Below are 24,273 nucleotides of genomic sequence, written 5' to 3'. Positions count from 1 at the left end.
GGAGAGAGATGTGTGATAGCAGGTGTGTGATAAGGTGTGTGAACAGGTGTCTTGTGGTAGATGTGATTGATATAGGTGTGTGTGATAGAGGTTCTGTGATAGAGGTCTGTGATAGAGATGTGTGATACAGGTGTGTGGTAGAGATGTTTGATACAGGTGTGAGTGATATAGGTGTGTGGTAGAGGTGGGTGGTAGAGATGTGTGATACAGGTGTGAGTGATACAGATTTGAGTCATACAGGTGTGAGGTAGAGGTGGGTGGTAAAGATGTGTGATACAGGTGTGAGGTAGAAGTGTGTGGTAGAGGTGTGTGATACAGGTGTGAGGTAGAGGTGTGACGTAGAGGTGTGTGAGACAGGTGTGTGTGATACTGGTGTGTGGTAGAGATGTGTGATACAGGTGTGTGGTAGAGATGTGTGATACAGGTGTGTGGTAGAGATGTGTGATACAGGTGTGTGTGTAGAGATGTGTGATTACAGGTGTGTGGTAGAGATGTGTGATACAGGTGTGAGGTAGAGGTGTGAGGTAGAGGTGTGTGAGACAGGTGTGTGTGATACTGGTGTGTGGTAGAGATGTGTGATACATGGTGTGTGGTAGAGATGTGTGATACAGGTGTGAGGTAGAGGTTTGAGGTAGAGTGTATGATACAGGTGTGTGATACAGGTGTGTGGTTGAGGTGTGTGATACAGGTGTGTGGTAGAGATGTGGGATACAGGTGTGAGGTAGAGGTGTGTAGTAGAGGTGTGTGAGACAGGTGTGTGTGATACTGGTGTGTGGTAGAGATGTGTGGATACTGGTGTGAGGTAGAGGTGTGTGGTAGAGGTGTGAGATAGAGGGTGTGAGGTAGAGGTGTGTGCGACAGGTGTGTGGTAGAGATGTGTGATACAGGTGTGAGGTAGAGGTGTGATGTAGAGGTGTATGATCAGGTTGTGATACAGGTGTGTGTGGTTGAGGTGTGTGATACAGGTGTGTGGTAGAGATGTGGGATACAGGTGTGAGGTAGAGGTGTGTGAGACAGGTGTGTGGTAGAGGTGTGTGGTAGAGGTGTGAGGTAGAGGTGTGAGGTAGAGGTGTGTGCGACAGGTGTGTGGTAGAGATGTGTGATACAGGTGTGAGGTAGAGGTGTGTGAGACAGGTGTGAGGTAGAGGTGTGAGGTAGAGGTGTGTGAGACAGGTGTGAGGTAGAGGTGTGTGGTAGAGGTGTGTGAGACAGGTGTGTGTGATACTGGTGTGTGGTAGAGATGTGTGATACTGGTGTGAGGTAGAGGTGTGTGGTAGAGGTGTGAGGTAGAGGTGTGAGGTAGAGGTGTGTGCGACAGGTGTGTGGTAGAGATGTGTGATACAGGTGTGAGGTAGAGGTGTGATGTAGAGGTGTATGATACAGGTGTGTGATACAGGTGTGTGTGGTTGAGGTGTGTGATACAGGTGTGTGGTAGAGATGTGGGATACAGGTGTGAGGTAGAGGTGTGTGGAGACAGGTGGTGTGGTAGAGGTGTGTGGTAGAGGTGTGAGGTGTGAGGTAGAGGTGTGAGGTGAGGTGTGTGCGACAGGTGTGTGGTAGAGATGTGTGATACAGGTGTGAGGTAGAGGTTGTGTGAGACAGGTGTGAGGTAGAGGTGTGAGGTAGAGGTGTGTGAGACAGGTGTGAGGTAGAGGTGTGTGGGACAGGTGTGAGGTAGAGGTGTGATGTAAAGGTGTATGATACAGGTGTGTGGTAGAGATGTGGGATACAGGTGTGAGGTAGAGGTGTGAGGTAGAGGTGTGTGAGACAGGTGTGTGGTAGAGGTGTGTGGTAGAGGTGTGAGGTAGAGGTGTGTGAGACAGGTGTGAGGTAGAGGTGTGTGGTAGAGTGTGTGAGACGTACTGCTCTCAGGGGAGAAGGCTCTGTAGAGAAGGTAGAAGCCCTTGTGAGTGACAGACTCATCAGAGTGGAAGTGTAGAGAGACAGGAGAGGAGTAGGTCTTCTTTCTGCTGCTGTCAGTCATGGGGTTACACAACCTGAGACAACACACACCACAGTTAATATGACACACACACACACACCAAATCAAATTGTATCTGTCACATGCGCGAATACAACAGGTGTAGTAGACCTTACAGTGAAACGCTGACTTACAAGCCCTTAACCAACAATGCAGTTTTAAGAAAAATACCTAGAAAAATAAGAAATAAAAGTAACAATAATTAAGAGCAGCAGTAAAATAACAGTAGTGAGGCTATATACAGGGGGTACCAGTACAGAGTCAATGTGCGGGGGCACCGGTTAGTCGAGGTAATTGAGGTAATATGTATATGTAGGTAGAGTTATTAAAGTCACAATACATACACAACAATTCATGTAACATGCACACACCACATAGACAGTATCACATTCACTGTGCAGTATGTCACCAGTACTGCTACCACGGCAACACTTACTTGACCCCTCCAATGTCCAGCCAGTCTTTCTCACAGCCGTCGAAGACGAAGAGTCCTGGATGTTCCAACGTCACAATGGTCATGGAGATCAGGTATCAGGCAACGGCGCCTGAAAAGAGACACAACGGAGAGAAGCAGTGGTTCAGACGCAGGAATGTGGAGAGACCTACTGTCACACCACACACACACACACACACACACACACACACACACCACACACACAACACACACACACACACACACACACACACAACCACACACACACACACACCACACACACACAACACACACACACACACACACACACACACACACACACACACACACACACACACACACACACACACACACACACACACACACACTGTGGGTGTTATATCTAAGTCTCCTGGGGTGTGAGCTCACCCGTATGGTCCAGCTGCAGTCGATGTTTGGGGGATAGTGGGCAGGGTAGTACGGAGTGGACAGAGAGCCATTCCAGGAGGACAGAGAGCCTCCACAACCTACAGGGGGCGACGGTGACACAGACCACACATCAACAGGAGTCTATAGGACAGCTGTAATAGACAAGTTATTACATAAGACATGTAATAAGACCTAATGTAAAACCCAGACGGTATCTTGGTGACTTGTCTGAGCTCCCAGAGCCTTTAGCTCATTGGACTAACATGGTTTTTATTCTAGAATGTCTGTTACAGAGGTGTAATAAGAACGAAAGAAAGTCGAACACTCTAAATATGCACCCAATAATTTAATTTACAACCAACGTTTTGGCAAGCAGTGCCTTCCCCAGGGTTGTAGTGTGTGGTAATAGAACATATTTGTTATAACTAAACCAAGATGGACCACAGCCTGTCATTTCAAACGGGAACAAATGAGTCATAGTGTGCAGAGCCAAACAGGAGCTAGCGAGATCCTATTGGCGCGTTCCAGCATATACTTGCACATTTCCGTTAGGTAACGTCTACTCTGTGAAGTGCACGTGTGCAATAACTGAATTCGCCCTTGCTTCTTTCTAAAGAACTACATTTAAAAAAAACTTTTTCTGCAAAACTTAGTCCACTCTGTTCGTAACAGATTCTAGTTTTGGGAACAGAAAACTGTATTGAGATCAAATGTTTCATCGCTATCAAAATTTGCAGAATGTCGGCCAAAATCCATCTCGTTCCATCTTCTCCCACTGCCGGCACTTGGCTTCCTCTCACTAGAGGAAATGCCAAGCGGATGCTTCATATATATACATCCGGTGAAATATCTGTCTGTGGTAATAGTGTGTCTTTCCTGCTTTGGGGATGGCCTGGAAGTAGGCCTTGAAGATGGCTCCATCTCTCTGTCTGCTGAAGGAGAAGGTGACCAGCATCACGTTACCAGACGACGTCAGCTTCATTACAGGAGATGAGCCAGACACTGGGAGACCACACCACCTGGAATAGACAGATAGAAATGTCACAATACATACAGGTGTGTGATACAGGTGATATCACAATACATTTATATAATAGCAATACATAATAGCACAAACACAGTACACACCACCACACAGCACAAACACAAAACACCACACCACACCACACACACACACAACAACACACACACACACACACACACACACACACACACACACACACACACACAATAATATTGTGCACATACACTAAATACACAGAGTATGTGGAACCCTTCAGTTTAGTGGATTGGGCTATTTCAGCAGACCTGTTGCTGACAAAATCGAGCACACAGCCATGCAATCTTGATAGATAAACATTGGTAGTAGAATGGTCTCACTGAAGAGCTCGCTGACTTTCAACGTGGCACCCTCATAAGGATGCCACTTTCTCAAAAGTCAGTTCGTCAAATTTCTGCCCTGCTAGTGCTGCCAGGCAACTGTAAAGTGTGTTATTGTGAAGTGGAAACGCAGAGTACGACCCTGCCTCACGCAGGAAGCGGCGCAGGTCCTAATCCAGGCACTTGTCATCTCCCGTTGGATTACTGCAACTCGCTGTTGGCTGGGCTCCCTGCCTGTGCCATTAAACCCCTACAACTCATCAGAAGCCGCAGCCGCGTCTGGTGTTAAAACTTTCCCAAGTTCTCTCATCACGTCACCCCGCTCCTCCGCTCTCTCACTGGCTTCCAGTTGAAGCTCGCCTCGTTACAAGACCATGGTGCTTGCCTACGGAGCTGTGAGGGGAACGGCACCTCGTCATTCAGGCTCTGATCAGGCCCTACACCCAAACAAGGGCACTGCGTTCATCCACCTCTGGCTGCTCGCCTCCCTACTCTGAGGAAGTACAGTTCCCGCTCAGCAGCCAGTCAAACAGTTCGCTGCTCTGGCACCCCAATGGTGGAACAAACTCCTCACGACGCCAGGTCAGGGAGTCAATCACCACCTTCCGGAGACACCTGAAACCCCACCTCTTTAAGGAATACCTAGGATAGGATAACGTAATCCTTCTAACCCCCCCCCCCTTAAAAGAGTTAGATGCACTATTGTAAAGTGGTTGTTCCACTGGATATCATAAGGTGAATGCACCAATTTGTAAGTCGCTCTGGATAAGAGCGTCTGCTAAATGATTAAATGTAAATGTAAATGGAAACGTCTAGGAGCAACAATGGCTCAGCCGCGAAGTGGTAGGCCACACAAGCTCACAGAACAGGACCGCCGAGTGCTTAAGTGCGTAAAAATTGTCTGTCCTCGATTGCAACAGTCACTACCAAGTTCCAAACTGCCTCTGGAAGCAACGTCAGCACAAGAACTGTTCGTCGGGAGCTTCACGAACTGGGTTTCCGTGGCAGAGCAGCCGCACACAAGCCTAAGATCACCATGCGCAATGCCAAGCGTCGGCTGGAGTGATGTAAAGCTTGCTGCCATTTTACTCTGGAGCAGTGGAAATGCGTTCTCTGTAGTGATGAATCACACTTCATCATCTGGCAGTCTGACCAACGAATCTGGGTTTGGCAGATGCCAGGAGAACGCTACCTGCCCGAATGCATCGTGCCAACTGAAAAGTTTGGTGGAGGAGGAATAATGGTCTGYGGCTGTTTTTCATGGTTTGGGCTAGGCCCCTTAGTTCCAGTGAAGGGAAATCTTAACGCTACAGCATATAATTACATTCTAGATGATTTTGTGCTTCCAACTTTGTGGCAACAGTTTGGGGAAGGCCTTTCCTATTTCAGCATGACAATGTCCCCGTGCACAAAGCGAGGTCCATAAATGGTTTGTCGAGATCGGTGTGGAAGAACTTGACTGGCCTGCACAGAGCCCTGACCTCAACCCCATCAAACACATTTGGGATGAATTGGAATGCTGACTGCGAGCCAGGCCTAATCCCCCAACATCCGTGTCCGACCTCACTAATGCTCTTGTGGCTGAACGGAAGCAAGTCCCCGCAGCAATGTTCCAACATCTAGTGGAAAGCCATCCCAGAAGAGTGGAGGTTGTTATAGCAGCAAAGGGGGACCAACTCCATGTTAATGCCCATGATTTTGAAATGAGATGTTGGACGAGCAGGTGTCACATACTTTTGTTCATGTATTGTAATATGTCCTACCTGGCAATGATCTTGTTCTGTAGTGGCAACAGGAAGTCGTAGGCAGACAGTTTGTGGGAGGAGCAGCTTCCGGGTGTGGCCCCGTGCAGGGTGAGGACGACCAGACGCACCACATGACCCGACGGGACACGAAGGCGCCACTGGTAGTATGGCTTCTTGGGACTCACCAAGCTCAGGGTACGGTTGTTACCGTACTTCGCATAGAGGTCAAAGGACATTGCTAGGGAGAGGGAAAGATTGGTGGAAGTGTGGGGTTACTGTCATCAAGGTTGTGGGTTCATACTTTATAGGTCATACCTGGAAGTGTCTTTGGGTAAAGAGTCTTTGGCGTGACCATATCTGTATGTTTATGTTCTAAGAAAGACAATGATTCCTCACCTTGGAATCCCAGCTGCCACTTGCCGCTCTGTAGAGAGTTCTGCAGAGAGTTGGGGTTCTTGATTTTATCTGCCTTGTCGTCTGAATCATAGTCATAGTCTAAACCTGTACACAAATACATACAATATGGTAGGTACAAAATTGAGTTTTAAATGGCATGAGAAGCAAGAATACACACTAAACGAAAGGATTCTGGGAGCTGTAGTCACAGAGAGACAGAGCGTGAGCGAGAGAGAGAGAGAGAGAGGGATACAGAAAGAGAGAGAGAGGGATACAGAAAGAGAGAGAGAGGGATACAGAGAGAGAGAAGGAGAGCGAGAGAGAGAAGTTACAGTACCCAGCAGGTTGAGTGATTCGTCGTCTCTCTCCATGTAATAGCGCTCCTCGCTCTGGCTGTACAGCAGCTTACTGTTGCCAGGGAGACGGCGCTGTACGCGCTTTGTACTCCACCGCTGGATCTCCATGGCAACGCCCCCAGGGCCCGAGAACTTACTCCAGTAGAACACGTTCAGTCCATCTGCTCCTTCACTGTCAACACGCACACACGCACACACACACACACACACACACACACACACACACACACATCAGCTCACCAACACAACACAACACAGCACACACACACACACACACACACACACACACACACACACACACACACACCACAACAACACACACACACACACCACAAACACACACACACACACACACACACACCACACACACACACACAAAAACACCGTTACAAAGGGACTACATTACTAACAGTGATTATCTGGTTTCATGTGTAAGCTCACATCCAGGGCTCACCTGAAGGCAGTAATTCCTGAGCGTAGGTAGTAGACGCTCAGGGAGAGGACTCATACAGCTCTGAGAACTGATCACAACATTGTATAATGCCATCCCACGTTGATGAAAAACACCACATTGGAAAACATTATAATGGGATAAACTTTTAACTGAGGAAATGTTCCACTGAATGTGATGTCACAGAGTGACATCACAGCACCAAGACTGAGGTCACAAACTGTGTGTGTGCATATTGTAAGTGTTTTTGGAGTGTGTCTGTGTATATGTGACACCAGCGCACCTGGCGGAACCTGCAACCTGAGAACAAAAGCCCTCCTCTTTATTGTGTGTGTGTGTGTGTGTGTGTGTGTGTGTGTGTGTGTGTGTGTGTGTTGTGTGTGTGTGTGTGTGTGTGTGTGTGGTGTGTGTGTGTGTGTGTGTGTGTGTGTGTGTGTGTGTGTGTGTGTGTGTGTGTGTGTGTGTGTGTGTTGTGTGTGCCCATGTGGATGTCTGTGTGCATGTGTTTGTGTGAATGTGTGCATGTGTGTCTGTGTGTGTCTGTCTGTGCCCATCTGTGTGTGTCACTGGTTTTGTGCAGCACAGAGCTCCATTGTCTCCATACATCCCAGTCAGCCATGTAGAGGTAATGTATATCCTTGGTGGTATGGGTCTGTGGCCCCGGGTTTAATCAACAGAGACCTAATATGGTAACAGAGACCAGTATAGCCAAATAACAGCAATTACTGCAGACCTATTAGGACTTTCAACCCTATCAATTAACTCTACCATATATATTAACCTTTCTCTGTCTAAAGAGTGTCTCCATCTCTTTTCTTGTCTTTCAATCCTTTTCACTCTCTCCTTACACTATCTCTGTGAATCCTGATCCCTTCCTTTCAATCAGTCTCCGCAGTTTCCCTCTCTCTTTGTCTCCACCGCTGCCCCTAAATCCATCTCCTTCCTCACCCTGTCTCAACCTGATCTCTCTCGATCTCTCTCCTCACCCCTTCCCTCAAATCCTCCCTTCCTCTTCCTCTCTCTTCATCTCTTGCTCTATCACCCCTCCCCTCCTTCACCTCCCTCCTCCAAACCCCTTCCCCTCCCCATCTCTCAGTCTGGCTGTGTGGGGCTCCCGTCTCTCTCAATTCAATTTCAATTTCAGGGGCTTTATTGGCATGGGAAACATATGTTTACATTGTAATGTCTATACTGCATACAGTTTTGTAACGATGTGCAAATAGTTAAAGTACAAAAGGGAAAATAAATAAACATAAATATGGGTTGAATTTACAGTGGTGTTCGTTCTTCACTGGTTGCCCTTTTTTCGTGGCAACAGGTCACAAATCTTGCTGCTGTGATTGCATACTGTGGTATTTCACCCAATAGATATGGGAGTTTATCAAAATTGCATTTGTTTTCGATGTTCTTGTGGGTCTGTGCGATCTGAGGWAAATTTGTGTCTCTAATATGGTCATACATTTGGCAGGAGGTTAGTAAATGCAGCACAGTTTCCGCTTCATTTTGTGGGCAGTGTGCACATAGCCTGTCTTCTCTTGAGAGCCAGGTCTGCCTACGGCGGCCTTTCTCAATAACAAGGCTATGCTCACTGAGTCGGTACATAGTCAAAGCTTTCCTTAAGTTTGGGTCAGTCACAGAGGTCAGGTATTCTGCCAGTGTGTAGTCTCTGTTTAGGGCCAAATAGCATTCTAGTTTGCTCAGTTGTTTTGTTAATTCTTTCCAATGTGTCAAGTAATTATCTTTTTGTTTTCTCATGATTTGGTTGGGTCTAATTGTGTTGTTGTCCTGAGGCTCTGTGGGGTCTGTTTGTGTTTGTGAACAGAGACCCAGGACCAGCTTGATTAGGGGACTCTTCTCCATGTTCATCTCTCTGTAGGTGATGGGTTTGTTATGGAAGGTTTGGGAATCGCTTCCTTTTAGGTGGTTGTAGAATTTAATGTCTCTTTTCTGGAGTTTGATAATTAGCGGGTTTCAGCCTAATTCTGATCTGCATGCATTATTTGGAGGATATTTTTGCAGAATTCTGCATGCAGAGTCTCAATTTGGTGTTTGTCCCATTTTGTGAATTCTTGGTTGGTGAGCGAACCTCAGACCTCACAACCGTAAAGGGCAATGGGTTCTAAAACTGATCCTACATTGGTATGTTGAATTTTATGTTCCTTTTAATGCGATAGAAGGCCCTTCTTGCCTTGTCTCTCAGATCGTTCGTAGCTTTGTGGATTTTACCTGTGGCGTTGATGTTTAGGCCGAGGTATGTATAGTTTTTTGTGTGCTCTAGGGCAACAGTGTCTAGATGGAATTTGTATTTGTGTTCTTGGCAGCTGAACCTTTTTTGGAACACCATTATTTTTGTCTTACTGAGATGTACTGTCAGGGCCCAGGTCTGACAGAATCTGTGCAGAAGATCTAGGTGCTGCTGTAGGCCCTCCTTGGTTGGGGACAGAAGCACCAGATCATCAGCAAACAGTAGACATTTGACTTCAGATTGTAGTAGGGTGAGGCCGGGTGCTGCAGACTTTTTATTTGTTTTGTTTTGGTCTCTTCTCTCTCCTCTCTCTCTCTCTCTCTCTCTCTCTCTCTCTCTCTCCTCTCTCTCTCTCTCTCTCTTCTTTGTCTTCTCTCTCTCTCTCTCTACTACTCTCTCTTACTCTCTCTTCTTCCTCTCCCTCTCTCTCTCTCACTCTCTCTCTTCTCCCTCTGCTGCTTCCTCTCTTCTCCTCTCTCTTTCCCTCTTCCTCTCTCCTCTCTCTCTCTGCTCCTCTCTCTCTCTCTCTCTCTCTCTCTCTCTCTCTCTCTCTCTTACTCTCTCTCTTACTCTCTATCTCTCTCTCTTTCTGCCAAAGCAAATGGAATAGACAATAAACAAGGGAAACATTAGTAAACATGAAAAGAGTATAAACATTTCAAATGTTATATAATTGGCTATGTACTGTGTTGTAACAATGTGCAAGTAGTTGCAATAAGAAAGGGAAAATAAATGAACAGATAACGGCCACAAATCTTGGTATTTCGCCTAACAGATATGGGAATTTATCAATGTTCGATTTGTTTTCAAATTCTTTGTGCGTCTGTGTGATCTGTGGGAAATATGTGTCTCTAATGTGTTCATACATTTGGCAGGAGGTCAGGAAGTGCAGCTCAGTTCTCTCTCTCTCTCTTTCTGTGTGGTGTGGCGGTAGTGAGACACAGAGTAGCTGATTGTGTGAAAGCCAGATAGACAATGTTTTTATTGAGGGCCTGCTCTTCCTCTCACTCCAGCTACTTGGGCCCTGCTGTTCTCACAAACGCTGGGCTTGTCCTCGCTGCTGAAAAGGGCCTGGTCCCTAGGGGCCTCAGACCTCAGCGCCCCAGGACTCACACACACACACAGACCTGGGCTCCTGTTACACACCCGCTTTACATTTAACACTGAGACACAGAGAAGGAGGGGGAGAAAGGGAGAAAGGGATTTGGGGGAGAGAAGCTGTGTGCTTATATTTGTCCTATTTCACACATGTACAAGGGGAGAGAGAGATGGGAGAGAAGGGAAGAAGGGAGAGGGGAGAGAGAGACCAGCAGCCTTCAGGAGTAGAATTAGTACAACAGCATTCTTTAAAGTGCCAAATAGATGCATATCATTCAGGAGTATGCTCTAAAATGACAGGGAGGGAGGTTCTAGAAACACTAGGGTTCTAGACTTGATATGTTCTAATCTAGTGACATTCTGAAGTTAGACAGGAGATTATAAACACTGAGTGTACAAAACATTAGGAACACCTACACTTTCCAGGTGAACGCTATGGTCCCTTATTTATGTCACTTGTTAAATCCACTTCAATCAGTGTATATGAAGGGGAGGAGACAGGTTAAAGAAGGATTTTTAAGCCTTGAGACAATTGAGATATGGATTGTGTATGTGTGCCATTCAGAGGGTGAATGGGAAAGACCAAAGATTTAAGTGCATTTGAACAGGGTATGGTAATAGGTGCCTGGCACACCGGTTTGAGTGTGTCAAGAACTGCAATGCTCAACAGTTTCCTGTGTGTATCAAGAATGGTCCACCACCCAAAGGATATCCGTCCAACTTGACACAACTGTGGGAAGCATTGGAGTCAACATGGGCTAGCAGCACTGTGGAACGCTTTCGATACCCTGTAGTCCATGCCCCAATGTATTGAAGCTGTTCTGAGGGCAAAACGGTGTGCAACTCAATATTAGAAAGGTGTTCCTAATGTTTTGTACCATCAGTGTATTTATAAGAGAGAGGAGAAAAAGAGAGAAGTATTATCTCAGAGCATCACAGGACAGGACAGGACAAGACAGGACAGAGACAGGGAAAAGACAGGGCAGGACGCAGGCGCAGGACAGGAGCAGGACAGGACAGGGCAGGACAGGGCAGGGACAGGAGGGCAGGAGCAGGGCAGGACAGGAAGGCAGGAAAAGGACAGGGCAAGGACAGGACAGGAAAAAGAACAGGGAGGACAGGGCAGGACAGGACAGGACAGGAAAGACAGGGCAGGACAGGACAGGGCAGGGCAGGAAAAGACAGGGCAGGACAGGACAGGGCAGGGCAGGGCAGGAAAAGAACAGGGCAGGACAGGACAGGACAGGACAGGGCAGGAAAAGACAGGGCAGGACAGGACAGGGCAGGGCAGGAAAAGATAGGGCAGGACAGGACATGGCAGGAAAAGTATGGACAGGGCAGGACAGGGCAGGAAAAGACAGGACAGGACAGATAGACCATAACACTTACATAACGGCTTTAGAGCGTGAGCCTGAAGGCGGAACTGTGGGAAAGGCGGGGTCAGTCAGGTCCAATGAGAAGCTAATGTTGGGAAACTCCACGCTGCCACCAAGTAGAACACTGAAGGGGGTGGAGCTTGAAGGCAAACACATTATTGTTATGCTTTTTAGCCAGTAGTTCTGAAGAGTAGAGCTCACGAGCCAAAAATGGTCCCTGAAAATTGCATACTGCGTGACATATGTGCATAGTAGGCATCACATCACTGCTCTCACTCTGCTGTGGTCCATCATGTGCCTCTTGCTAGCTGTCAATTAATATGGCGAGGGGTTCACACACACACACACACACACACACACACACACACACACACACACACACAGCACACACACACACACACACACACACACACACCACACAACACACACAACACACACACACACACACACAACACAACACCCACCACACACACACACACACACACACACACACACGTGATACTGCTTACTTACATGTAAAGAAATGGAGACTCAGTGCAATGGCGGCAGTGAAGGGTAGGAGGGGTAGGACCCCCAGAGCCCACCTCCTCCATCCCACACAGACAGGTCCTCTGCCTCCCTTGTTCCCCTGGCCTCCCTGGTCCCCCTGGTCCTTCCAGTCGCTCTGAGCCTTGGACTCCATGGGGGGGCTAAGTGACTGGGTGGGCTCTGTAATGACCCCCTATATCAGATACAAACCTGCTTCACTTATTCACATCACAACACCCCCCGTCTCTCTTTGTGTGCGAGTAGGCTATGTCAGGTAGCAGGTAGCCTAGTGGTTAGAGCGTTAGGCCAGTAACCAAAAGGTTGCTTGATTGAATCCCTGAGCTGACAAGGTAAAAATCTGTCGTTCTGCCCCTGAACAAGGCAGTTAACCCACTGTTCCTAGGCCGTCATTATAAATAAAAATTTGTTCTTAACTGACTTGCCTAGAAGAAAATATGTCTGTATGGTCTCTCTCGCACTCCTTATCTGTCTCAGCATATTTCGTTTCTGCCAGGCCCCAACCGCCGGATGTGCCGGTTCTCAGCGGAAATGGAAATAGAACCCATAACACGACTTCCTCTTTATTACATTAATAACAAGGTGACACCAAAGATCATGGACATACTGACAAGATACTTTTTTATCCGCTCTAACAATGGTAGTCGTTGTCCACAAAGCGGCACGGCGGGCTGTCTAACTCCCGCCTATCTTTTCTTTGGATTGGTGAATACATCTCATTACTTTTTGCAATATTCGATGAGGGTTGTTGACGTCAACTGCCTGTATTCAATGGAGAGAGATGCTATGCTACTAGCCTCATGCCATGAACATGCATAGCCATCTGGAGACAACTTCGATATGAAGTATTTTTACTCAAAGTGGGTATGTCATATCAGTACACTCGTAACAACCTAAGCATTACGAAACTTATATTAAATCAAATAAACCTCTGTAGCAAAAAAGCCATAAATGTTTTTGTTGCCCAAATTCGACACTCTCTCATAGAGCCCCACATTGGATGTGTCATAATACAAAATAAAACCAAGCGGTCAAAAAGGGAAAGGGTTTCAATTGTTTTTCCACCATTCATTTTTTGAAACACTTAAAATAATGGCTGTGTTTCGTGTAGGTTTACCCTGGCGTGACGTTTTGATAACTGTGTAAATCTCTCTCGGACAAGGTGACTTTTATCAATATATTCATCTCTATCTACTTTTAGATTCGAAAATGCTAATTAACATCAAAGTAGACATCATGCAAGACTACAAATCCCTGCTAGCTCCATCTCTAGCTGAGACCTMTTCTTACAGCTATTGTGTCAATTTAAAACTTGAACAAGACAATTTACAGAATTGTCAATTTAAAGAAATATAGCTAATTTATTAATGACTAAATTTAGCTAACATTAGATAGTTAATCCAGAGATTCTTCCCTTTGCCTCGATTCGGCAGTCTCGTCCAGATCATCATGGCATTTGTAGTTCTTTATGATAGCAACATTAGCAGCTAGTTAGCATTTCATTTTTGAGGGGCAAATACCTTGCCCTAGAGAGAGTTATCAAAATGTCACGCCAGGGACGAAACACAGCCACAAAACACAGCCATTATTTGAAGTTTATTTCCCCAACGGGAAAAATTTATGGTGGAAAAATTATTGGAACCATTTCCTTGTTTGACCACTAGGTTTTATGGGTATTATAACTCATACTGTGGTACCCTATAGACCTCCATAGAAAAACTCCTTGCTTGGTTGGTGGGAGACAGTTGGGCCCGCCGTTTTTTTATTTATTCTCATCAAGATCAGTATGTAGGGGGATCTAGTTTCAGCCATTTATTTTATGCCTGCTACATTAGGTTACAGCATATTCAAGTGATGGGTCAGCATTACAAAGGTTTAACAGGCCACATAGTCAATAAAAATAATAATTAAAAACGTAATTTATCTTACATGTAGGCCTACCCAGTACCCACCTTTCCATTCCATCATGTAACCTACTGTTTACTTAGCACAGTAGGGTAAACACTAAACACACAACTAAATCAAGTTACCGAGAGCGACAACAGCAGCGAACCGTCCTTTGTTTCTGAAGGAATTTAAGTAAAACATTTGGCGTCTTGGCAGGATTCCCCAAGGGAGCACACAAAGCGTGGCTCCAGGGGTCTGCTTTCCCACGGCCTTGCGCTGCAGTGTCAGCACTGAATCAAGCGGCGTCCTCTGACGGACATTCATGAGAGTGAGAACCAGATATCCCTAGAGACTGATTTTACAATTAAGATGAACCAGAACTAAGTGGGGAAAGTTGGCGACCGACTCAAATCCATTACCGGTGAGCCAGCACATCCAATTATAACAGCACATCCAATTGAAACAATTTATAACAGCTAAAAGTAGGCCTAATATGATGAAAAGTAAATTGATAAAAACCTATACCTGAGAAGACTGTTGCTTTGATTGTGCAGCCTGAACAGCATCGTTTTGTCTCCCCCTGTCTTTYCGGACAGGGTGAAAAGTGCGGTGAGTGCTGAAGCCATCTCTCTTACCTGTGCAGGTGAACCGACAGCAGAACAATGTCCATATCCCGAGACACTGTAAACCTCACAAGTTCTGCTTTTAGAGAAAGTCCTCATGGCACTGTCCCGTTTGGCTCCGTGGCGGCGATATGCAATGATACCCCAGGCATAGAAATTACAGAGGGAGGAGATCTTTTTTGCCACCCTAAAGTTCCTTTGAAAAAGAGCAGAAACCGGACCGGAGCGGGTCGGATGCGGCGGGAGCATTCACTCACTCACTCCCCCATATACCTGTGCGAGCAGGTGTCACACGGAGCCCCAGCATGCAGTGCGGCACAATGGGACCACTATGAAAGAGTACAATCCACACAACCATCCGTGCGACAGAAATTGGGGGCAAACTTGCTCCCCCGCGTGCCTGGCCGGACAAAAGAATGTTTGATGCCACTGTGTGTAAGGTATTACAAAAATGGAAACTTGGCTGCCATATCCGTGGGTGTTACATAGGGCACTGTGGAACCACAATAACCTGTAATTATTGGCCAGCCAGTGTAACAAGACAGATCGAAATTTACTGGGGCGGGGGTTAGGAGCCAGGTCCAACTCGCTGTGTCATAAAAAAAAATTGTTACAAATATTATCACATGACCCTCCCCTTGTACTGTAAATAAAAATGTGCACATCCTCCCCAGTCATAGAATTTACCAAAAAAATGATTACCACCAGAAGTAATGACTGTAAACTCTGTGTTTATGTGGATGTCACTTGACCACTTCAGCATGGTTTTGTGGGACAGTCGATGCCATGCTGGGCTACAGCCCAGAAGGTTGAGGAGCTCTCTTCTCCCTGTCTGTTTCATTACTTCACAATCAGAGTGGGTTGCAGACAATAATCAGCTAGGGGGAAATCAGATGAACATTCTGATGCCATATTTGTAATGATATAAAATACATGCAATGAATTTCACCAACAGGTTTCTGTCAATGCACCACACAACCAATAAGCAGCGCTGCATACATATTACCAACTTTGAGCATTTAATCATGGTTTGCATTTTCCACACCACAATCAAATAGAGCATGTCGATCTTGACAAACAGAAAATACATCCCTCCCTACTCATATACGAAGGCTTGGCTTGACAATCTCCTAATGTCATTAAACTTTTTAGTGTTTTGTAATAGATGTCTCTTTCCATTCATCGCATGGCCGGTGGGCAGTTTGGACCTGGAAAATATATAAGAGTGTCGTAGATGAACATGTGCAGGTAGCCTACAGGAGACTTTTTGTACCGATGTATGCAGGTAGCTTACAGGAGACATTTTGGACCGATGTGTGCAGGTAGCCTACAGAAGACTTTTTTGGACCGATGTGTGCAGGTAGCCCTACAGGAGACTTTTTGGACCGATGTGTGCAGGTAGCCTACAGGAGACTTTTGAACGCGATGTGTGCAGGTAGCCTACAGGAGACTTTTGGACCGATGTGGTGCAGGTAGCCTACAGGAGACTTTTTGGACCGATGTGTGCAGGTAGCCTACAGGAGACTTTTGAAGTAGCCTAATCAGATTAAAACATTGTGACTGGTTGTGTTTATGCCACATATAAAATGTAATACATTTTAAAAGTTAAATGACAAATATTTAGGATATATTGAAGAATTAGGTTTGAGGTTGAAGAATAGCCACTGGGACAGGAAAGGTGTCAGACTGGGATACGAAAGGTGTCAGACTGGGATATGAAAGGTGTCAGACTGGGACAGGAAAGGTGTCCGACTGGGATAGGAAAGGTGTCAGACTGGGATAGGAAAGGTGTCAGACTGGGATAGGAAAGGTGTCAGACTGGGACAGGAAAGGTGTCAGACTGGGACAGGAAAGGTGTCTGACTGGGACAGGATAGGTGTCAGACTGGGACAGGATAGGTGTCAGACTGGGACAGGAAAGGTGTCAGACWGGGACAGGAAAGGTGTCAGACTGGGACAGGTACGGTGTCAGACTTGGACAGGAAAGAAACATGATTGTGCCATTATTCAAATGACATTTTCACCCTAGTTTACAGCCTAGAATTGTAATCAATTGTACTCTAGTGAAAACAATAATGCAATACTCATTGCTTTGTGGTGTTGTAGGCTAGTCTAGGTAGCAGGGTTACCTTAAATCATGATTCGGTCAAACATTAAAGTACATTACTGTAATGAAAGTGTTTGCCTCCCTGCCCCCTGTGCCTGTTTTGCTCTGACCTGCTACTGTGTAGAGCAGAACATTCTCTCTCTCTTCCTTCACGGGGGAAAAATGCTCCGGGAGAAAGAAATGTGTTCTGATTGTATAACATTTTAAAATTCAATTGCTCTGAAAATACAGCTATCCTGTTGTCACAGATGGAGAGGGGATGTTCTCAGCTTTCTGTATGTACACTTTTATTGTTCAAACCTCTTTTTGAGCTCAATAGCAACTATTTTACAAACAAGACTTTGGATATGGCTTTGAGATATAGAGCGAGCGAAAAGCCTCATTGGGTGGTAATCTTCAATTGCAACATTTATTTGGGGACATTAAATGTACTGTTAGATTAATACATGGCTACTATGAGTGGGTATTATCTTCAGAGTTAGTGATGTGTTTTTGAGTTTCCACTTACTCAGGTGGTGAATTAGCCCCCAAAAAATGAGCCTGTGATATTAGAGCACCTAAAGATGCAGGCAAATTCATCTTTCTTGAACAAAAGAAAATAAGAAAATTCAGGAGACATCTTTTAACAGTAAAATATAACAACAATAGCATAATTGTCTACCCACAATACATGAAAATCACTGGATTAGATTGCACATTAAGAAACTTTAAAAATCACAACATGAAAAGATTAAACAACTTGTTTTTCAATAGTGTCTTAGTAGTCTATTACACTTTTTAATAAAGCACTGTACGATGATAGGCCTACTTATCTATTGCATGATGCAAAAAAATTTGGTGTGACTAAATCATGGGCTGGTGCCACCAACTGAAAAACTAAGTGGCACAAGTGACACCATCGGAAAATGTTAGTCTGGAGCCCTGCTACAAGGGGAATTTCATCCATATGGACAAGTTTTAATATTGTAGTGGACAAAGATGAGAAGAATGTTGGTGTGGCCAAATGCAGGCTTCTGTGCAACTCACTATTAAGGAAAGATGACATTTTTTAACTTAAATTTATTTATTTTGTCATATTTATAATGATTTGTTTTAGCATTATTATTATTATTGTATATCATTGTTGTTATTGTAGGCCTATTTATTAATCTAAACTAGTTCTTTAAATATTCCAAATGGGTTGTGTTTCCTTCTGTTGAGACATTTTCATTTGTTAAATTAAATTTGATTAGTTTTAAAATGTTGTGGTCAATATTTATTTTAAGATAGGTTATAAGCATGGTTGGGGAGTAACGGATTACATGTAATCTGTTACATGTAAGGGATTACAAAAAAACTGTAATTGTAATCCGTTACGTTACCAGCAAAAATTTTATAATCAGATTACAGATACTTTTGAAAAATTTGATGAATACTTCAAGGATTACTTTTAAATTCAGAAAGGATATTTGACACTTCTCTGTTTTCTCAATGATATTCAAATCAGCATTGAAAAAAGGCGCAAGTTTAAGTTTGTTCCACCTGAGCGAYTCTGACCACAAGTCAGAGACCACTATGATGACACAACAAATGTGTTTGATGGATCGTGGGAAAAGAGCAGTAATAGGCTTTGTAGGATACAGTCCAAGGTATGTCTTCCAACGGCGCGACTGCTGTCAGCATCCGAAGATTATCTAACTTGACTAAACGCTTGGAGGTAAGGATGACAGCAGCGTAGTCTACGGCGATACGGATATCACTTATTGCAAACAAATACAAACTACAAAGGGAACCACAGCCACGAGCTACTTCTATGCTCGCTTTGAGGCAAGTAACACTGAAGCATGCATGAGAGCATCAGCTGTTCCGAACGACTGTGTGATCACCATGTGATAGCCGATGTGAGTAAGAACTTTAAACAGTTCAACATTCACAAGGCCGCAGGGCCAGATGGATTACCAGGACGTGTACTCCAAGCATGCTCTGACCAACTGGCAAGTGACTTCACTGACATTTTCAACCTGTCCCTGACTGAGTCTGTAATACCAACATATTTCAAACAGACCACCATAGTCACTGTGCCCAAGAACATTAAGGTAACCTGCCTAAATGACTAAAGACACTGCCCTTTCCCGCCTGGACAAAAGGAACACCTACATAGCTGTTCAAAGATTGGGGTCACTTAGAAATGTCCATGTTTTTGAAAGAAAAGCTATTTTTTTTGTCCACTAAAATGACATCAAATTGATCTGAAATACAGTGCAGACATTGTTAATGTTGTAAATGACTATTGTAGCTGCAAACTGCAGATTTTTAATGGTGTCATGTGTGCTCCCTCTTCGGCCTCTAGGTCACCCGGCTGCTCATTAAGGTGCACACCTGTCACCATCGTTATGAGCACCTGCGTGTCATCTCTCACCTGGACTCCATCACTTCCCTGATTACCTTCCCTATATACAGTAGAAGTCGGAAGTTTACATACACCTTAGACAAATACATTTAAACTCAGGTTTTCACAATTCCTGACATTTAATCCTAGTAAAAATTCCCTGTCTAAGGTCAGTTAGGATCACCACTTTATTTTAAGAATGTGAAATGTCGGAATAATAGTAGAGAGAATGATTTATTTCAGCTTTTATTTCTTTCATCACATTCCCAGTGGGTCAGAAGTTTACATACACTRAATTAGTATTTGGTAGCATTGCCTTTAAACTGTTTAACATGGGTCAAATGCTTCAGGTAGCCTTCCACACAAGCTTCCCACAATAAGTTGGGTGAATTTTGGCCCATTCCTCCTGACAGAGCTGGTGTAACTGAGTCAGGTTTGGATGCCTCATTGCTCGCACACACTTTTTCAGTTCTGCCCACACATTTTCTATAGGATTGAGGTCAGGGCTTTGTGATGGCCACTCCAATACCTTGACTTTGTTGTCCTTAACTCATTTTGCCACAACTTTGGAAGTATGCTTGGGGTCATTGTCCATTTGGAAGACCCATTTGCGACCAAGCTTTAACTTCCTGACTGATGTCTTGAGATGTTGCTTCAATATATCCCCATAATCTTCCTTCCTCATGATGCCATATATTTTGTGAAGTACACCAGTCCCTCCTGCAGTAAAGCAACCCCACAACATGATGCTGCCACCCCCATTCTTTACGGTTGGGATGGTGTTCTTCGGTTTGCAAGCCTCCCCCTTTTTCTTCAAACATAACGATGGTCATTATGGCCAAACAGTTTTGTTTTATGTTTCATCAGACTAGAGGACATTTCTCCAAAAAGTACGATCTTTGTCCCCATGTGCAGCTGCAAACCGTGGTCTGGCTTTTTTATGGCGGTTTTGGAGCAGTGGCTTCTTCCTTGCTGAGCGGCCTTTCAGGTTATGTCGATATAGGACTTGTTTTACTGTGGATATAGATACTTTTGTACCCGTTTCCTCTAGCATCTTCACAAGGTCCTTTGCTGTTGTTCTGGGATTGATTTGCACTTTTCACACCAAAGTACGTTCATCTCTAGGAGACAGAACTCGTCTCCTTCCTGAGCGGTATGACGGCTGTGTGGTCCCATGTTGTTTATACTTGCGTACTGTTGTTTGTACAGATGAATGTGGTACCTTCAGGCATTTGGAAATTGCTCCCAAGGATGAACCTGACTTGTGGAGGTCTACAATTTTTAGTCTATCAGAAGCTTCTAAAGCCATGACATAATTTTCTGGAATTTTCCAAGCACTTTAAAGGCACAGTCAACTTAGTGTTTGTAAACTTCTGACCCACTGGAATTGTGATACAGTGAATTGTAAGTGAAATAATCTGTCTGTAAACAATTGTTGGAAAAATGACTTGTGTCATGCACAAAGTAGATATCCTAACCGACTTGCCAAAACTATAGTTTGTTAACAAGAAATTTGTGGAGTGGTTGAAAAACAAGTTTTAATGACTCCAACCTAAATGTATGTAAACTTCCGACTTCAACTGCATATCACTCCCTTTGGTTCCTTCCCCAGGCATTATTGTTTCTGTGTTATGTCTGTTTTGTATTATGTTGTGTTTATTTATTAAAAAACTCACTCCCTGAACTTGCTTCCTGATTCTCAGTGCACATCGTTACAAATGAAATATCTACATAGGCGTACAGAAGCCCATTATCAGCAACCATCACTCCTGTGTTCCAATGGCACGTTGTGTTAGCTAATCCAAGTTTATAATTTTAAAAGGCTAATTTATCATTAGAAAACCCTTTTGCAATTATGTTAGCACAGCTGAAAACTGTGGTACTGATTAAAGAAGCAATAAAACTGACCTTCTTTAGACTAGTTGAGTATCTGGAGCATAAGCATTTGTGGGTTCGATTACAGGCTCAAAATGGCCCGGAACAAAGAACTGGAGCTCGGCCCCAGTGATGTACTGGGTTGTCCGCACCATCCTCTGTAGTGGCAAAGATGTTTTTAACTTAACCAAGATAGGGCACAGCCCATCGTTTCAAATGGATACAAATGAGTCATAGGGGGCAGATCAAGCAAGCAGGTGGGCAGAGCCAAGCACGAGCTAGCAAGATCCTATTGGCACATTTTTAGCATGCCAATAGGGTCTTGCTAGCTGGTTTTAGTGTACGTGTGTAATAAATGAATTCGTTTTTGCACTCCTAAACAAAGCTATCTTTTTAACTTTGGAAAAGGGTAAAGTCTACAAAACTTAGTTCACTGTCGGTAACAGATTCTAGTTTTGGGAACAGAAAACTGTATTGATGTGGATGGGGGTGTGCTCTCCCCTCTTTCTCCTATAGTCCACGGTCAGCCCTTTGGTCTTACTGAAGTTGAGGGAGGTTGTTGTCCTGGCACAACACTGCTAAGTCTCTGACTTCCCTGTAGGCTGACTCATCGCCGTCGGTGATCAGGCCTACCACGTCGTGTCAACAGGAAACTTGATGGTGTTGGAGTCGTGTGCGGCTTGCAGTGTGGGTGAACAGGGAGTACAGGAGGGGACTAAGCCCAAACCCCTGAGGGGTCCCCTTGTTGATGTTCACCGTGGCGGAAGTGTTATTGCCTACCCTCACTACCTGGGGCCGGCCTTTCAGGATGTCCTGGATCCGGTCGCAGAGGGAGGGGTTCAATCCCTGGGTCTCTAGTTTGGTGATGAGCTTGGAGGGGTTTATGGTGTTGAACGCTGAGCTGTAGTCTATGAACACCATTCTCACATAGTTATTTCCTCTCTTGTCCAGGTGGGAGAGGGCAGTGTGAAGTGCAACTGAGATTGTGTCATCTGTGGATCTGTCGGGACGGTATGTGAATTGGAGTGGGTCTAGGATGTCTGGATGATGGTGTTGATGTGTGTCATGACCAGCCTTTCAAAGCACTTCATAATTACAGCTGTGAGTGCTACAGGGCGATAGTTATTTAGGCAGGTTACCTTGGAGGTCTTGGGAACAGGGACAATGGTGGTCAGCTTGAAACATGTTGGGATTACAGACTGGGACAAGGAGAGATTGTAAATGTCTGTGAATGTGCTATATTCCTCAAAGCGAGAATAAAAGACATTTAGCTCGTTTGGGAGTTCTTTATCGCTGGGCAACTCATGGCTGGGCTTCCTTTGTAATCTGTTATCGTCTGCAAGCCCTGGCATATACAATGAGTGTCGTAGCAGGTGTAATAGGATTCCACCTTCCTCCTATACTGTCCTTTTGCATGTTTGTAGCGGAACTTCTTGTGTGCGTCCATGTCCGTGTCATTCTATATGTTCTTATAGTCACTGTGGGGACGACATCGTCTATGCACTTATTGATGAAGCCTGTGACTGTTGTGGTAAACTCCTCAATGTTATCTAATGAATCCCGGAACATATCCCAGTCTGTACTAGCAAAGCAGTCTTTTAGCCTCGCGTCTGCTTCGTTCGACCACTTCTGTGCATCACTGGTACTTCCTGTTTGAGCTTTTGTTTATAAACAGGAAGGAATAAAAATAAATCACACATCCCTCCTCAAAACCAAAAAGTAAGTTAGACAACCCTCCCCTGGACCAGCCCCCCCACCCCAGTACATTTTGAACTGTCCCTTAGTACCTCTATAAGGATTTATGAGTTACAAAGTTGTAGCCTAATAAATTACAAATAGCCTACTCGACATTTTAAGGGGGAAATTTAGTCTCCGAGAAGCAGAATATTTATTGTTGAAAGTGATGACCCAACAACATATCAGTTACTGTTACATAGAGTACAGCATATAGCTGAGCCAGTGTAGCCCAGGCAGCTGTTTCAGCCATGGATGTGCAACATCCTAAATTGTCAGAAAATGCAAAAATGGTGGAAAGTGGTGGAAAATTGTTCCATGACGAAAGTATGCATATTTCCCCAGTTTTTTTCTGCCTTCTCATCATTAAAGTTAGTTAAGGAGGAAAATAACGCCTTCACAGCCTGAATGGAGGATGCTTTACATACGAGCAGTTCCACGGGGGACTCAAGTGTATTACCAGGAATGCACATAGTACCTAAACAATAGTGCAGGCTGCCTAGGCTAGAACCAGTGTAGAGCTAGACATACAGAGACAGAGAGATATGGAGACTATATGGCCATATGGTTTAGGTCTACGCTCTAAAAAAGTCTAGGTTAAAAACAACCCAATTTGGATCATTTGGTAACCAAGCGCTGGGTAAATATTGGACGGAACACACGCTGGGTTACTTTGACCCAGACAGCTGGGTCGCGTGAATAACCCAACAAGTTGAGTTGTTGGGATTACTCAAACATGGGTTAATTTAACCATCAATTGGGTATTTTTTACTCTCATGCTGGGTTGATTTAGCAGCTGGGTATTTTTTTGGCTATTTTCAGGAGGTGTGGCTTATTAGGGGTGTGGCTTTCAGCTAGATCTTATTGGCCAGCAGTTAACCCAGCAGTTTTTAAAGAAAACAACCCAACTAAGTAACGCAACCTTTGGGTCAACCAAACATATACAGTGGGGAGAACAAGTATTTGATACACTGCCGATTTTGCAGGTTTTCCTACTTACAAAGCATGTAGAGGTCTGTAATTTTTATCATAGGTACACTTCAACTATGAGAGACGGAACTAAAACAAAAATCCAGAAAATCACATTGTATGATTTTTAAGTAATTAATTTGCATTTTATTGCATGACATAAGTATTTTGATACATCAGAAAAGCAGAACTTAATATTTTGGTAGAGAAACCTTGTTTGCAATACAGAGATCATACGTTTCCTGTAGTTCTTGACTAGTTGCACACACACTGCAGCAGGGATTTTGGCCCACTCC

General features: G+C 44.6%; 1 protein-coding gene across 1 annotated transcript in view; it reads right to left on the bottom strand.

Annotated features, from left to right (window-relative positions):
• LOC111972560 (suppressor of tumorigenicity 14 protein homolog) overlaps window positions 1-15,244 on the bottom strand; it is a 32,301-nt gene extending 17,057 nt beyond the window's left edge. Inside the window, 15 exon segments of the mRNA XM_070446625.1 lie at window positions 1,864-1,997; window positions 2,418-2,514; window positions 2,517-2,526; window positions 2,823-2,920; window positions 3,047-3,050; window positions 3,703-3,841; window positions 5,966-6,185; window positions 6,344-6,448; window positions 6,681-6,871; window positions 7,154-7,193; window positions 7,196-7,220; window positions 7,280-7,318; window positions 11,918-12,008; window positions 12,379-12,590; window positions 14,938-15,244. Coding sequence (XP_070302726.1) covers window positions 1,864-1,997; window positions 2,418-2,514; window positions 2,517-2,526; window positions 2,823-2,920; window positions 3,047-3,050; window positions 3,703-3,841; window positions 5,966-6,185; window positions 6,344-6,448; window positions 6,681-6,871; window positions 7,154-7,193; window positions 7,196-7,220; window positions 7,280-7,318; window positions 11,918-12,008; window positions 12,379-12,590; window positions 14,938-15,174 — 1,642 coding nt within the window. The 5' untranslated portion in view covers window positions 15,175-15,244.
• Window positions 15,245-24,273: the final 9,029 nt, after the last annotated feature.

Source organism: Salvelinus sp. IW2-2015, linkage group LG14 (genome assembly GCF_002910315.2).
Source record: "Salvelinus sp. IW2-2015 linkage group LG14, ASM291031v2, whole genome shotgun sequence".
NCBI lineage: Eukaryota > Metazoa > Chordata > Actinopteri > Salmoniformes > Salmonidae > Salvelinus > Salvelinus sp. IW2-2015.
Note: the sequence above shows the minus strand (reverse complement) of the source record. Positions and strands in the feature narration are given on the sequence as shown.